The sequence below is a fragment of the Lissotriton helveticus genome, chromosome 4_1, assembly GCF_964261635.1.
Source record: "Lissotriton helveticus chromosome 4_1, aLisHel1.1, whole genome shotgun sequence".
Classification (NCBI taxonomy): domain Eukaryota; kingdom Metazoa; phylum Chordata; class Amphibia; order Caudata; family Salamandridae; genus Lissotriton; species Lissotriton helveticus.
The window spans coordinates 297507286-297520993 of record NC_136063.1 but is presented as its reverse complement, the minus strand read 5'-3'; the positions used below and the strand labels follow the sequence as shown (position 1 = coordinate 297520993).

Here is a 13708-nt window from a genome sequence, read left to right as displayed (position 1 = left end):
GTGGGTACCACCAAGGGACAAAAATTGTAATGTCAGCTGTTACCCCGAAAAAAGTGTATGGGTCAGATTAAAATGTGGCATCCCCCCAAATCTGGTTACCTAAAGCCCTTCGTCCAAACAACTAGAACACACCCAGCAAATTCTCTGCTGCTCTACGGAGTTCTATTGGTAATGTCATAAAGACACCACTGTTCGGTCACCACAGGCAGGTAAAGTGCACAGCCACAAGTCGAAAGATTTTGAGGTTCAGCCAACAGATAAGTGCCCAGATGATAGTTCTAGGTTTGGATATGACTAGATAGACTACCCAGCCACGGCTAATCAAATCCATGTTTCTTTCTGGGGTCTGAATATCTTTTTTTATATTTTTTTTTATTTTGCAGGTACACAAAAAAACACTGTAAAGGACATCAAACGGGCACCCACATTAGCACAGACTCAATGAGAGATAAACTCCCCTCACGCAAGGTAGTGCCCCTGACATCCAATATGGGGGTCTGTGGGGACTACAGGTCACAGATGAGTTTTGTCCAGGAGTGGGGGGACCCACTGGAACAGGGGCACATATAGGAGTCACTAATTCAACCAGGACCAAAAAGGACCTGATGATTTAGAGTTAGACTTCAACGATTTCAACCATACAGGTACAAGATGAGCCAACATCAGTGCCGACCTACCCTTGGGTAGCAGACAGGCTTTGTAAAAGCTCCTCAACAATCGTGATGCTCTTCTTTGGGTCGCAGCTCCTTCCAGACAGCTGGGCTGCGATGACCTTACAACTTCTAAGCACTCGTCCAGCAAGATGTTCCCAAAAGGCCTTCCAGTCAACGGGTCCTTGTGCATACTTTGCCATGAATCATATTGGCACATTCAAGCATATGTAGTGAAGCTTCGTGCAGGTAGGCCCTCTTTCCACAGATCATGGTATCAAGGAGAGTCTGCAGGCTGCCTGGACTCTGGCCCTTTCTAGAGGTAGAAGGACAACTACACGGAGGTCCCTCAGTTGCCCGATGTCTTCTCTGCTGCGGCATTGGAGAGCACAGGCTTACTCAGTGTCCTGACAATGAGTAACAAACCCAGTATTGGCTGTAGGGTCCAGTACTTCAACTTCTCTGGTGGTGGAAGAGGGAACGCAAAGCCAACCACATGAGGTGTCGCATTCGAACATTTCTGGAAGCCTCCAGTTCTGCAGCCATCCTATCTTTTTTGCTGTTCACACTGTGTGGATGTCTGAGCCCAGTGTCCAAAGTCAGACCAGCTGTGACTGTTCATCGGTTGTTCACATGTGTTATGTATGTCAGGCTTAGACTCAGCTGGGAATCTGGCCCCATTGCCATGTGAGATGATCAAATATCACCCAAAAAAGTATACAAAAAGATATGGATTGAATTCTTGAATTAATCTCAGTCACTGGTAATTATTCTGGGCTGCATCCCAATCCATCATTATTTTGCACACCATTTCACCTCAGTTTAGACCCAGCTATATTCAAATCAGTCTTGATCCTTCTCCAATTGGAACAGTCCAGCCCAAACTGCCAAGCAGCGTCCTCCCTGAACCGGAACACAAGCAATCCAGAACCAGGGAAATCTACTCTAGACAAAGAGGAACCTTCCCTAGACAAAGGAAACGGGCTGGAGACCTAATTCACCCAACAGGCACACAGATTTCCAATAGGAGGTACAGAAAAGGAACATGTACCTTCTGGTATATTTGAGATTGACATACCCAGCTCAAATAAAATTACTGCTATTTTTGGTAGTATGCACACAGAATCAAATAAACCCAGTCAATCACCAGTTGATCCGTGAACCACATACATATGCAAAATCTGCCTACATGTCCCAGACATGATGGAGACAAGGGACCCCATTTATCTGGACTGGATAGACCTTTCCTGTTATTTAACAGGACCTAACCTGGCAGTTCAGGCAGGGCTTTCCTACAGCAGGATCGAGGCTGATATGCATATTGTTAGGTCTAATCAGAGGTGGCATGGTGCAAAAAACTCTGAACTGGGATGCATACAGAGCAATAACCAGTGGTTGAGATTACTTAAAGATACCCACCCAGTGCTTTTTTTTTTGTTTATTTCAGTACGATGCCACAAGTGTTATGGGTATGCATAAAAATGGGTCCCATGCTCACTTTGCTACTGAAATCAAACTGCACCCGACTGAATAGTCCCAGCTAGAGTGAAACCAGTCTTCGGTTGCATGTGTTCAGTGTCAGGGAGTACTTGGCTCGGCAGTTTGGGATGAACTGTTCCTAATGGAGCTGGGTCAAGACGATTTTGTATATGGCAAGGTCCAAACAGAGGTGGCATGCTGGGCAAAAAAAACCATGTGGATGCAGCCCTAGCAATTAACAGTGGCTGAGTTTAATTCAAGCATCCTACTCACGTACTTTTTTGATCCCGCCTAGGCAGCTCTTGCGCTATATATGCAGTATCTGGGATATGGGCTTGAAAAAATGCCCCTCTTTTTCATTGGTTCCTTTTGCTGTCCTTTGGAAATACTGGCTTTTCATTGGTGAATACACTTAGTAGGCCCTCCTTTTGAAATGTGTGTATCTTCCCATGAGGACTGCCCCTCTTACATGTGTTCTTACTGTTCAGGTTATATATACTTAGAGAGAACTCTTTTTTTAGTAAGCCTGCCTCTTTGCTCGTTAACTGCTCTGTTTACTTGTGCAATGAAACTGGTCGATAATTTGCTTGCCATCCTTTTATGCCTTGCCCTCGCCCCTCCCACAACACTGCTTCGGTCCCTTCATGTCCCTTAATCTCCCTGTACCTCCCCCTCCCACAACACTGCTCGCAGGTCCCCACCACCCCTCAAGGCCACCTCTGTTTTGCTTTTTTTTTTGTTTTCATTACTTTAGGCATACTTTGCAGTGCAGTGCCCTTATTTAATATCTCTTTGCCATCTACCCCTACCCCCACCTCCACCCCCTGCACGCCTCTGAGATCGCTGCATTAAAATCTTATTCTTAAGTTATATTGCATTTGTTGCTTTTATTTATGTAGCGCACCAAGCCATGGTCTCTGGGGAAATTAAACAATCAGCCCATTATCACAGGATATTGAGCCGACACCACACTTGAACACTGATCCCCAGTTCACCAGTCAGCAGCTCTCACTGCTGCGCCATCTCCTTTCTCTAGCCATGTTGCAGGGTGCAGTACCATATGTAGCCAAAAGAGGTCTCAAGGGACACCTAATGACAGCCTGTGGTACTGCACCCTCACAACAATGCTTGTTCTTTATTCTTCATCGGAACACCAGTTACCGTTGCCTAAGCGATTACTCATCCTTTAGTTATTCACCGGCCATTATTTGTGTTCTAGTTACCATTTTGTTGCTTACACTGCAAAATAAAGTGTTGGCAATGTTCCACTCAGAAAATGCAATACAGCTTCCTGGAGGCAGGCACATAATGTCTTAACAAGGCAAATATTTATGAATTTAATCTGTGTCTGTTCTTGCATTGGCATTTATTTGTACTGTTTTGTAGAACGTGACACTCTTAAAGCCTAAACACAGCTCTTTAATATTTAAAGAAAAATTCCATCCTGGAGGTTTACGTAAATGTGTGATGAGTAACTGGAAAAAGTGCAAAAGAGTAGCACGTGTTTCACTAGAAATTGCCATTGCCATCCATCAGAGCAAAACTTGGTAATAATTATAATTGCTTTTATCCCTTCGAACATACCTCTTGTAACATGTCTTAAAACCACAAAGTACAGCATCACTTCTACTGGTGATCTAGAAGGTTTTAAAAGGTCCGCTGTTTCTGTGGCTTGAGAGATACTTGCTTTTATATCTGGATTTTATTAGGTGCCATGATGCATGGAGAGTGTCGAATATTTTGCTACTACTGTGTCCACGCTTCCTGCTTGTCTAATTTGTTGCTTCTCAATCTTTGTCTCCAGTATGAATTCCTAAATTCTGTCGGCCTTATCTCCTGATTCCAAAACCAGGCACCACTTCCATTTAGTGGTAACAGATGGGAAACTTAAGTCTGTGCCTTCCATTTCCACTTGCTTCGCATCCACCTGCCCCCAATTAAAATATGAAACATGGAAATGGAAACGTATGTTCAGCTGCATTTTGTTCTGTTTATAATTGCATTAAGGCTGCAGTACCTAATGTGGCTAATAGAGGTCCCTTTACAACGTCACAGAAACACTTTGTAACAGCCTGTGGTATCGCACCCTTTCCTTTCTTCATGGATTTTTGTTTATTACTTGTGCTATTGCTGTGATATTTTTAAAAAAAAGAACAAACTTCATTTGCAACGCAAATAGCTCAAGCTTTCACTAATGCAACACCTATTGCATTGCAAAGGCTTATTGTATACTTGAATTCAGGATGGCAATTAATTGCCCACAGAAAGGATGCATGATGATGTGGGGTGCAGCTGGTATCACCATGTTTAGCATTAGTGACCAGAAAACCATTTAACCCCTTCGGCGCTTATGACGAGCTCAGCTCGTCATGAGGCACAGTGGAGCTGTGCTCATGATGTGCTGAGCTCGTCATAACTGCCGCTGAACGCCCACGCTGGGTTAATTCTCCTCCTGTGCGGGCGTTCCACAGGAGTGGGCGGAGTCATGACGAGCTCAGCTAGTCATGAGTTCAGTTCTGCTGTGCAGCATGAGGAGCTGGGCTAGTCAGGAGTACCGCGCGCGGCCCTCCTTCCCCCCGCACCACGGGGGAATTAGCCCCGCGTGGAAGGGGTTAATGTTGCCTTGCTGTTCCGCAGCCAGAAAGAAAAATCTGAGGTAAAAGGAAAGATGGGAAAGAATGACAGAATTGAGCATTAGCAAAGAGAAATGAAAAGCGGATATTATGTCAACCAGGGATAAAGTTCACAAATGGTAGAGGATGGAAACAGAACTAAGCACTGAGAAGACCAACAGATAGCGGAGCAGATGAAAAGATACGTTATCAATGGGAAACAAAGAACTACCTATGAGGCAAGTAGAAGGCAACCTGGTTGACTGCAATGCTGGAGATGCCAAGGTTGCTTAAAGTAGTGTGGGGAGGTAAACTGTATTGGAAGCTGCGAAATATCAAGCAGAATGTGTTATTGAGCACAGGCTGTCATAATTAGCAAAGTGACACGTAAAAAAAGGGTAGTGCCAGTGGAATACAAAGCTTTAAACTGGCACTGGAGTGGCTTACGTCAGTGGTGGCTGCTATGTACCGAGGGTGGTGAGGCGGGCGAAAAAATAAATAAAACACTTTCCTTAAGGCACGACGCGACGTCCTCCTGTACCGGTCGTCTCTCTTCCAGTGAGACCAGGAAACTGCACTAACCAATCCTGGCGATGCTCTCACAACATGAGAGCAGCGCCAGGTTTGGCTAGAGAAGGTTCTCTTGGTGCTCCTCAGAGCACTGGAGGCCTGCCCTTTCTCCAACCTGGCAGCTATGTTAGAGAACTTTAAAATGTGCATGTCTGGCTGGCCGTTGCAAGATGGCCAGCCAAGGAGACATGTGCATTTTAAAGCGCACAGCTCCCTTCTGCTGCAACAGGCATGGCAGCACTGGCCCGCCACGTCCTGTCACTCAGTTCAGGACGGGGCAATTGCTGAAAAATAAAATGGTAATAAATACACTTTATTACAATTTCATTTTTTAGCTCTGGCCTGTGGAGTGATGCTCCTCCGCTCAAGCGGAGGAGCCGCCACAGGCTTATTTATGTTGCAAGCAGAGTCATAAGACTCAGGACTGATGAAGATTTGACGTTCAAAGGAGCTGGAGTAAAAGGGAAGTTGAGAGAGAGAGACTCAACAGTGCCAAAAGGTGGGAGGGGGTGAGCGTCTTGGAGGGGTTAATGAGAGAACTTTGGAGGGTATAAGCATAGGTGAGACCCAAGAGAACAGAGAATGTGACAGTCTGGGAAGTAATCTATACTGGGGTTATGGGAGAGAAGGATAAGTGTAAACAGAGCTAGAGGGGCCGCACCTGAGTTCAGACCGAATTCATCAGAAGCTTTTCACCTTCCCTAAGCCAGAGCTGGGCAAAGTGTTAGGAACTGAGAGGGTGAAAAAACACGGCCACACTCGCTTTCGAAACGAGATGTAGAGTTCAATGAATGTGTATTTGGAAAACGCCAGCTGCACACATACCTCAGCAGTCAGGATCAAAGAGGCTTCATTCAACCCGAAGCCTTTTAACTTCTCTTCAATGGCCGATTGTTCCTTCAGGTTTTTCTCCAGAATGAAAGAGGCCTGTTGAGGTTGCACCAGCTGGAGGAGAAGCCTGAAAGAGAAAAAGCTGTGAGAAACTGACTTATTCAAGAAAGCACTGCTGTTAAAGCTTCTTCTAAACATTCAAAAATATACTACATGAAGAGGAGGCGGTGGGACAGGCAACCTCTTTTATTCAGGGGAAAAAAATGTTTTATTTGGATAAGTTGGTATGCAAATTCAACTAAATTTTTTTCTTTCTTAGATTTACATGGCAACATACTTCAAATCATACCTATATAATTTACAATGGTCATTACAATTGCCCTGGGGAAGCCTATATGTCTGAAACTTGGCACACTTGTGCAATGTTTCTGTTTGTTTGCGTACATTTTTTATTGTAAACTAATACTGCAAAAAAGAAAACAAACCGCTACCTAAATGTGGCCACCATATCCTTGCAGGTAAAAAAGAGAAAAAAAACGTGTCTCACAAAGACTGTGAAAACTATTCACACAATTGTTTATGAAAGTCAAATCTACAAACCAACAAAACAAAGCGGATTTGCCCCTCAAATGTTTTTTCAGGCACGGGAATATATTTGTTATTGTAATTGTATTTATATAGCACTTTCTACCCCTGATGAAGCGTTAAATCGCTTTTTGGTGAGTAGCATGATACTCTGGAACCCAAAGGATTAGAGGTGGATTAGTATAGGGAAATATACGTTGTTAATTTGTGTGGTGGACATGTGAGATAGTTTGATTGAATAGGATAAAGAGGAAACGAAGGAGGTCATAGTAGTAGAATTAGGTAGTGGATGAGTCAAAGGAGGGATACCGGAGAAATGAGTCTAGAAGTGTTATTTTGGAGATCATACTAGTAAAATGAGGTTTGGGTTGAGTCACAAAGAGATAGAGAAGGGATACATCTAGAAAGGGTTATATGGAAGACCACATTAGTAGAATGAGGTTGGGGTAGTCAAGGAGGGATAGAGGAGGTTACAGTCAAGAAGGGCTCTTAGGGAGATCTTTGTAGGACAATGAGGTTGAGATGAGTCAGAGTGGAGGTAGAAGATAATTAGAGAGATGTATAGGATGAGACAGAGTAGTGCATTGGAGGGAGGTGGAGGGCTTTTTTTTCTTTCTTTCTACAGTAGAAGTAATAACTATATGGATACATAACTACATAGAAAAGGTATACATGTATTAGGAAAATAACAGAGATATAAAATTGTATTGCATAAAGTTCCATATGTGCATGTATGTGCATTTGGAGTGTTAGAAATCCAGACTTTCAGTTGTTGCTGTACGTAAAGCTTATTAATTTGTGTATTTTTATAATATATATTATTTAAATATTGTTCTCAATATTTCAATAGTGAAGCACTTATAAATACAATTGTAATGATTATATTTCCATATTGTGATTGATAAATAAAATAAACAGAGACCAATAAGCAACTAATCAAATAACTTATATGAAAACTAGCCAGTGACCTATAAACATGTTAAGTATAAAATAATGTTATTACCTAGTGGGGGTTGCCACTAGGTAGTTATAGTTAGGTCTGCTTTTACATAGAAAGAGTGTTTTTTGGTTTGCTAATAACTTTGGCCCATTTGAGGAATCTTCACAAAACTCCCAAAAATTCATAAAAGTTCATCCACTTCAGCTTCTTCTTGGAAAGTTTCAAAGAGATCCATCAAGCGGGGGCCAAAAAAAAAAGGGTGGGTCTAAAAACACAAAATCACCATGCATTTTTCCACAGACTTCTTTAAGACAGGCTACAGCAAAAACTGCTAAACAGAATTACACCAAATTTATCAGGAAGCCAGATCTTGGTCCACAGATTGTGATTTGGTGTAAATTTGTTCAGCTGTTTTTGAGAAAACTAGGGTAAAAAAAAATTTGTACATTTTGGCTCACGGGAGCGCACATTTAAAAATAAAGTGATCTTATTGGCCCAAGGAGCTTTATTTCCCTATGGTCCATCTTGCTTCTGCAAAAACAAGCGTTCTGACTGGCTGCCAGCAAAATGAGAAAAATGCTGCTGCCAGTCGTTACAGGATTTAAGGACCTACTCCCCTGCTCTGAAGTTATAAAAATAATAATAAAGATATATGGAGGCAGGGTAGGAATACGGGATACCCTTTTCTCCTAGGCCCTATGGGGGACCCAAAAAAATGACACAAAATGCTGCAAACCCATGAGATACTCGCAGGATTGGGGGAAAAAATGGCAGCCAGGCTGCATTTATTTATTATAAGCTCCAAGGGCTGCGTTCGAAAAGGGAAGAGGGCTGCATGGCCCCCCTCCTTCAGCCTGCAGATGCCCCAGGGAGCCCACACTCCGGGCCAAAAACAATGTTTATGGAGAGGGTGGACACAAGCCCCCCTCCACGCGACTCCAAAGGCCCAGAGGAGCCCACGACCCGGGCCGAACATTTTATTTATGGGGATGGTGATGCACGCCATGCCCTCCCTGAGCCATAGGAGGCCCAAGGAAGTTCACCCCTCCCAGGACCTAAGTTTTCTAAAATGGGGAGAAGGGGCCACGCAGCCACATCCTTGAGCATCTAAAGGCCCCAGGGAGCTCACCCTGGCTGATTCCTTACACGGAGAGGGGAATATGGTTGTCCTTCCCTGAGCCATTAATGGCCCCAGGCTGGCTCAGAGACTATGTCCTGGAGAGGCCACACTGATCCCGAGGACATAGTGGTTTCCCTTCCCGCAGCGGCATGGGCAAGGAAACCTATGTTTGCTCTCGCTTGACTCGAGCATTTTCAAAACTCCAGCCAAGCGGAACTAAACACCAAATCCACTCCCGCCTCCTGGGAGCGGACTTCTGATCTATTTACCTGCCCACACTAAAGCAGGTAGGGAAATAGATGAATATATTGCTTCTGCCCACAGGGATCAGCATTAGTAGCTGCTTCTTGCGGGCAGGAGTAATGCCGGCTCTTGCTGTATACGGGGAGCTGGCAGGGGCCATGGTGGTCCCCCGGCAACCCCCAATGACAATATAAGTGAGGGCCCCGGGGGATGGGGTCCCTGGGCCCAAAATCGGCCAAGGAATGGGGGCCGCGTGCCCTCCTCCCCCCGAGATGTCATCAGTGGAGTCATAATAGAAGTTGTAGAACATGTCATGAGTGATATCATACGTGAAGTCGCAAGCAGTGCATGGCAGCGGAACAAGTTCTAGTTAGTGCTGTAAAATGTAACTGGTGAATTTCTGTGTTTTGTTTTTAGATCAAAAGGTTAATGATGTAATTGGCAAATTCATCCACAACATTGCTTTAAACTTTGTTTTTTTCAAAGAATATATATATTTTGCAATTGAAGCTTCACATCAACCACGCAATGTCCATACCTCCACTGACAGCACGGGAAGGAAGCAAGCAGCTCAGCTCTGTGTTTCCAAGATTGTCCTTTTTAATAGTTTTCCCACATATTCAAAGTCAAGAGTGCAGTAAAGACTAACTTGTCTTGTTTTTGGAGTAGCCTTCAACAGTGTCATTTTATTGAGATGAAATCCCTATTCTGCAATTGCAATTTATCTGTATGGCCGTATTAGGAACAACAGACGCACAATGGGTTCCATAGGACCATGAGGGGTCTCACGTAGCCATATGAATAAGGAATGCACATTTGCACTTGCACTTTATATAGCTATATTTAGTATGACCAAATATACTATATTTAATTGGGATTTGGAGTCAAGTGACATAGATTTGTATTTGGCATTTGCACTTTATAACATTGCTGTGCCTTTATGTGGATAAATGGATGTGGAATAAACTGCAGGCAGCCAATGAGATACCAACCCTGGCAGCATGTGTACATATTAGGATGCTAAAATGATGCGGTTGGCTTAAGCTAAACTCCTCTATGCATCAACACTTTTTTTGTTAAACATTTTTCGTGCAGCACAGGCCAATTGAGAGTGGTTGTTCACATCTATGCACTTGCACTTGATGTGGTATCTCTATATATACATTTGGTGAGTGACCTAAAAACTAAAGCATATTAAGACATAATTTCCTAATATAAGTGTCTCCACACAAATTGATCATTATGGCATATTTGAATAAGCATTTGCACCTTATGAGACATCTATGTACATTCTGTGGATATTTATAAAATTGTTAAAAAGAATGTAAGTGCAACACACTATACGAAAGAAATGATTTGGCATGTACACCTCAAAGACTGTAAAGACTTTAACAAGTTAATGAGTTTGAAAGGTCTGAAAAGTTCAATAAGGTATTGGATTGAGTGTCTGTGTCTTTACGTGATGCATCTCCATATCTCTCGCCCTCATCTGCGTCCTTTCTCTGTGGTCTGTCTGATGTTAGTGATTTTCCTCCTCAAGCTCAAGTCCCAGAAGTGACTGGGTCTCTTTGAGAGAGGCTACATTACAACATGCCTACAGGCTACATTACTATTTAACAACAAGCATTTGCAATGCAATGGTCTCGGCATCATTAAAGGTAGAGCTATTGGCATTGCTCATGACATTTCTTTTTTTTTCTTTAAATCATAAATAAATGGCATTGTCATTTACATTGCCAATACACAGCACTCTGCACTCAACAGCACACACCACTCTGCACTCACTACTCTGCACTCACTGCTCTGCACTCACTGCTCTGCACTCACTGCTCTGCACTCACTGCTCTGCACTCACTGCTCTGCACTCACTGCTCTGCACTCACTGCTCTGCACTCACTACTCTGCACTCACTACTCACTACTCTGCACTCACTACTCTGCACTCACTACTCTGCACTCACTACTCTGCACTCACTACTCTGCACTCACTACTCTGCACTCACTACTCTGCACTCACTACTCTGCACTCACTACTCTGCACTCACTACTCTGCACTCACTACTCACTACTCTGCACTCACTACTCTGCACTCACTACTCACTACTCTGCACTCACTACTCACTACTCTGCACTCACTACTCACTACTCTGCACTCACTACTCACTACTGTGCACTCACTACTCACTACTCTGCACTCACTACTGTGCACTCACTACTCACTACTGTGCACTCACTACTCACTACTGTGCACTCACTACTCACTACTGTGCACTCACTACTGTGCACTCACTACTCACTACTCTGCACTCACTACTCACTACACTGCACTCACTACACTGCACTCACTACTCTGCACTCACTACTCTGCACTCACTACTCTGCACTCACTACTCTGCACTCACTACTCACTACTCTGCACTCACTACTCACTACTCTGCACTCACTACTCACTACTCTGCACTCACTACTCACTACTCTGCACTCACTACTCTGCACTCACTACTCACTACTCTGCACTCACTACTCTGCACTCACTACTCACTACTGTGCACTCACTACTCTGCACTCACTACTCTGCACTCACTACTCTGCACTCACTACTCTGCACTCACTACTCTGCACTCACTACTCTGCACTCACTACTCTGCACTCACTACTCACTACTCTGCACTCACTACTCACTACTCTGCACTCACTACTCTGCACTCACTACTCTGCACTCACTACTCTGCACTCACTACTCTGCACTCACTACTCTGCACTCACTACTCTGCACTCACTACTCTGCACTCACTACTCTGCACTCACTACTCTGCACTCACTACTCTGCACTCACTACTCTGCACTCACTACTCTACACTCACTACTCTACACTCACTACTCTGCACTCACTACTCACTACTCTGCACTCACTACTCACTACTCTGCACTCACTACTCACTACTCTGCACTCACTTGAGTCTTGAGTGGAATTTAGTGCACCAGGAAGTGCAAACGGGATTCTTGTGTGTCGATGGCTGTGTGATTCACTTTTTCATAATAAGCAGTTTTTTCGCAGCGCGATGAGAACAGCTGGGGGTTTGCCATTTAGTTTACAAAAACTCCTTTGCCAAAGTTAAGAAGTCGCCGATCTCTTCAATCAAGATTGCAGATATCCATGGCATTGCAGATAAAAAAAAGTAGACTGAGTGGTTAAAACACATAACTGTTGAATTGGAGAAGATGGTATTTGTCATAAGTGGAATAAGTCATCGCTCACTCTATTCTCTGCACTTCATAACAAGTAGAAGTGGAGAAATACGTGTTCTTTACAAAAGATGTGATTATGTGGAAAGAAAATCAATGTATTCGTCGATTATTTATTATTTGAAAGGCTAAGGATCGGCTGTGATTTATTATTAATTACTGTTCATTAAAATTTCCCATTGGCTATGTATGTTCTACACATGGTTTCACCTTCCATATTTCAGGAACACAAAAGGTTTCTTGGAATTGGAACAAGATCGGGTTACTGGTGTTATAAAGTCAACAGAGTGCGGGAGGTTTGCACTGGTGCTTTAAAAAAAAATTGCATAAGTTTCTTCATTTTGGAGCACGATGCCTTTGTTAATTCTATTTTTAAACAATAATACATTTGCTTACATATACACCTGTCCCTTTAGTCTAACTAAATATAATCTCTGATACCAATATGCCCGTGGTTATTATATATGTTTAAAGCCGCATTGCGTGTTGCTTGTCGGTCCATTAAACCAGCACGGCACTCCACTCTCTGCAATGGCCATGGCTGCGCTCGACAAACTTTTAAAATCAACTGTTTTACCATTTAAAAAAAAAAGTAATATTACTGCCAGTTTGGTCGTGATTGGGAAAACAAAAGCCGGTGCGCCCCCGACCCGCAGCAAGCGGCGTGACGTGAGTCTGATAAATACACTGCAAAACACATTCTCCTTTTCAGCAAGTAAAAATATGTGATAAAATATGTGTTTAGCTCCATAATGCTGACGGGTGCACTATTAACAAACAAGCTTTCCCTTTTGCAGTAAGTAAAACATTTATGATAAAAAATGTGTTTAGTACGAGGATACAAACCGAGCCGACACCGGCCCAGCAGACAGACGAGCTGCATGCGAAACCTATCGTGGGGCGGGACTGACAAAACGAAACCTATCGTGGGGCGGGACTTCCGTTTTGTGAAGCCCGCGCCCACGGACTGCCTGGAGGAGCACCGAGGGAGAGCCCCGCGGTCGGAGGCTGCACAAGTCCGGAGGGCCTTTGACCGGTGAGCGGAGCGGAGCGGGGCGGGGGGGGGGGAGAGAATGCCTGTATGTCTGCGTGTCCGGAGGGCCTTTGACCGGTGAGCGGGGCGGGGGGGGGGAGAGAATGCCTGTATGTCTGCGTGTGTGTGTGCGACGGCGGAGGCGACGGTGACGGCGGGGGAGGGGGGGGCCTCGGTGCACTTGTGTGTGTGCGTATGTGTCAGGGGGGGAGTCTCTGTATGTATGTATGTATGTATGTGCGTGCATGGGCGCTTGTGTGTGTGTATGCGCATGCGTGTGTGGTGCTTGAGCTTCCCAGGAGACAGCGCCTGGCCACAGCGCGCGTTCCCGTTTCAAATCGGCTCCAGGGATGCGCGCGCCCCAAACTGTCTCCTGGGAAGCACACTCCCTAACAAAAGA

General features: G+C 44.2%; 1 protein-coding gene across 1 annotated transcript in view; it reads right to left on the bottom strand.

Moving 5' to 3' along the window:
- The window catches only part of C4_1H8orf76 (chromosome 4_1 C8orf76 homolog), a 179496-nt gene that overhangs the window by 1954 nt on the left and 163834 nt on the right, over positions 1-13708 (bottom strand). Inside the window, exon 5 of the mRNA XM_078686821.1 lies at positions 6137-6269. Within this exon, the coding sequence (XP_078542947.1) occupies positions 6137-6269 (133 nt within the window). The remainder of the gene's footprint in view (positions 1-6136; positions 6270-13708) is intronic.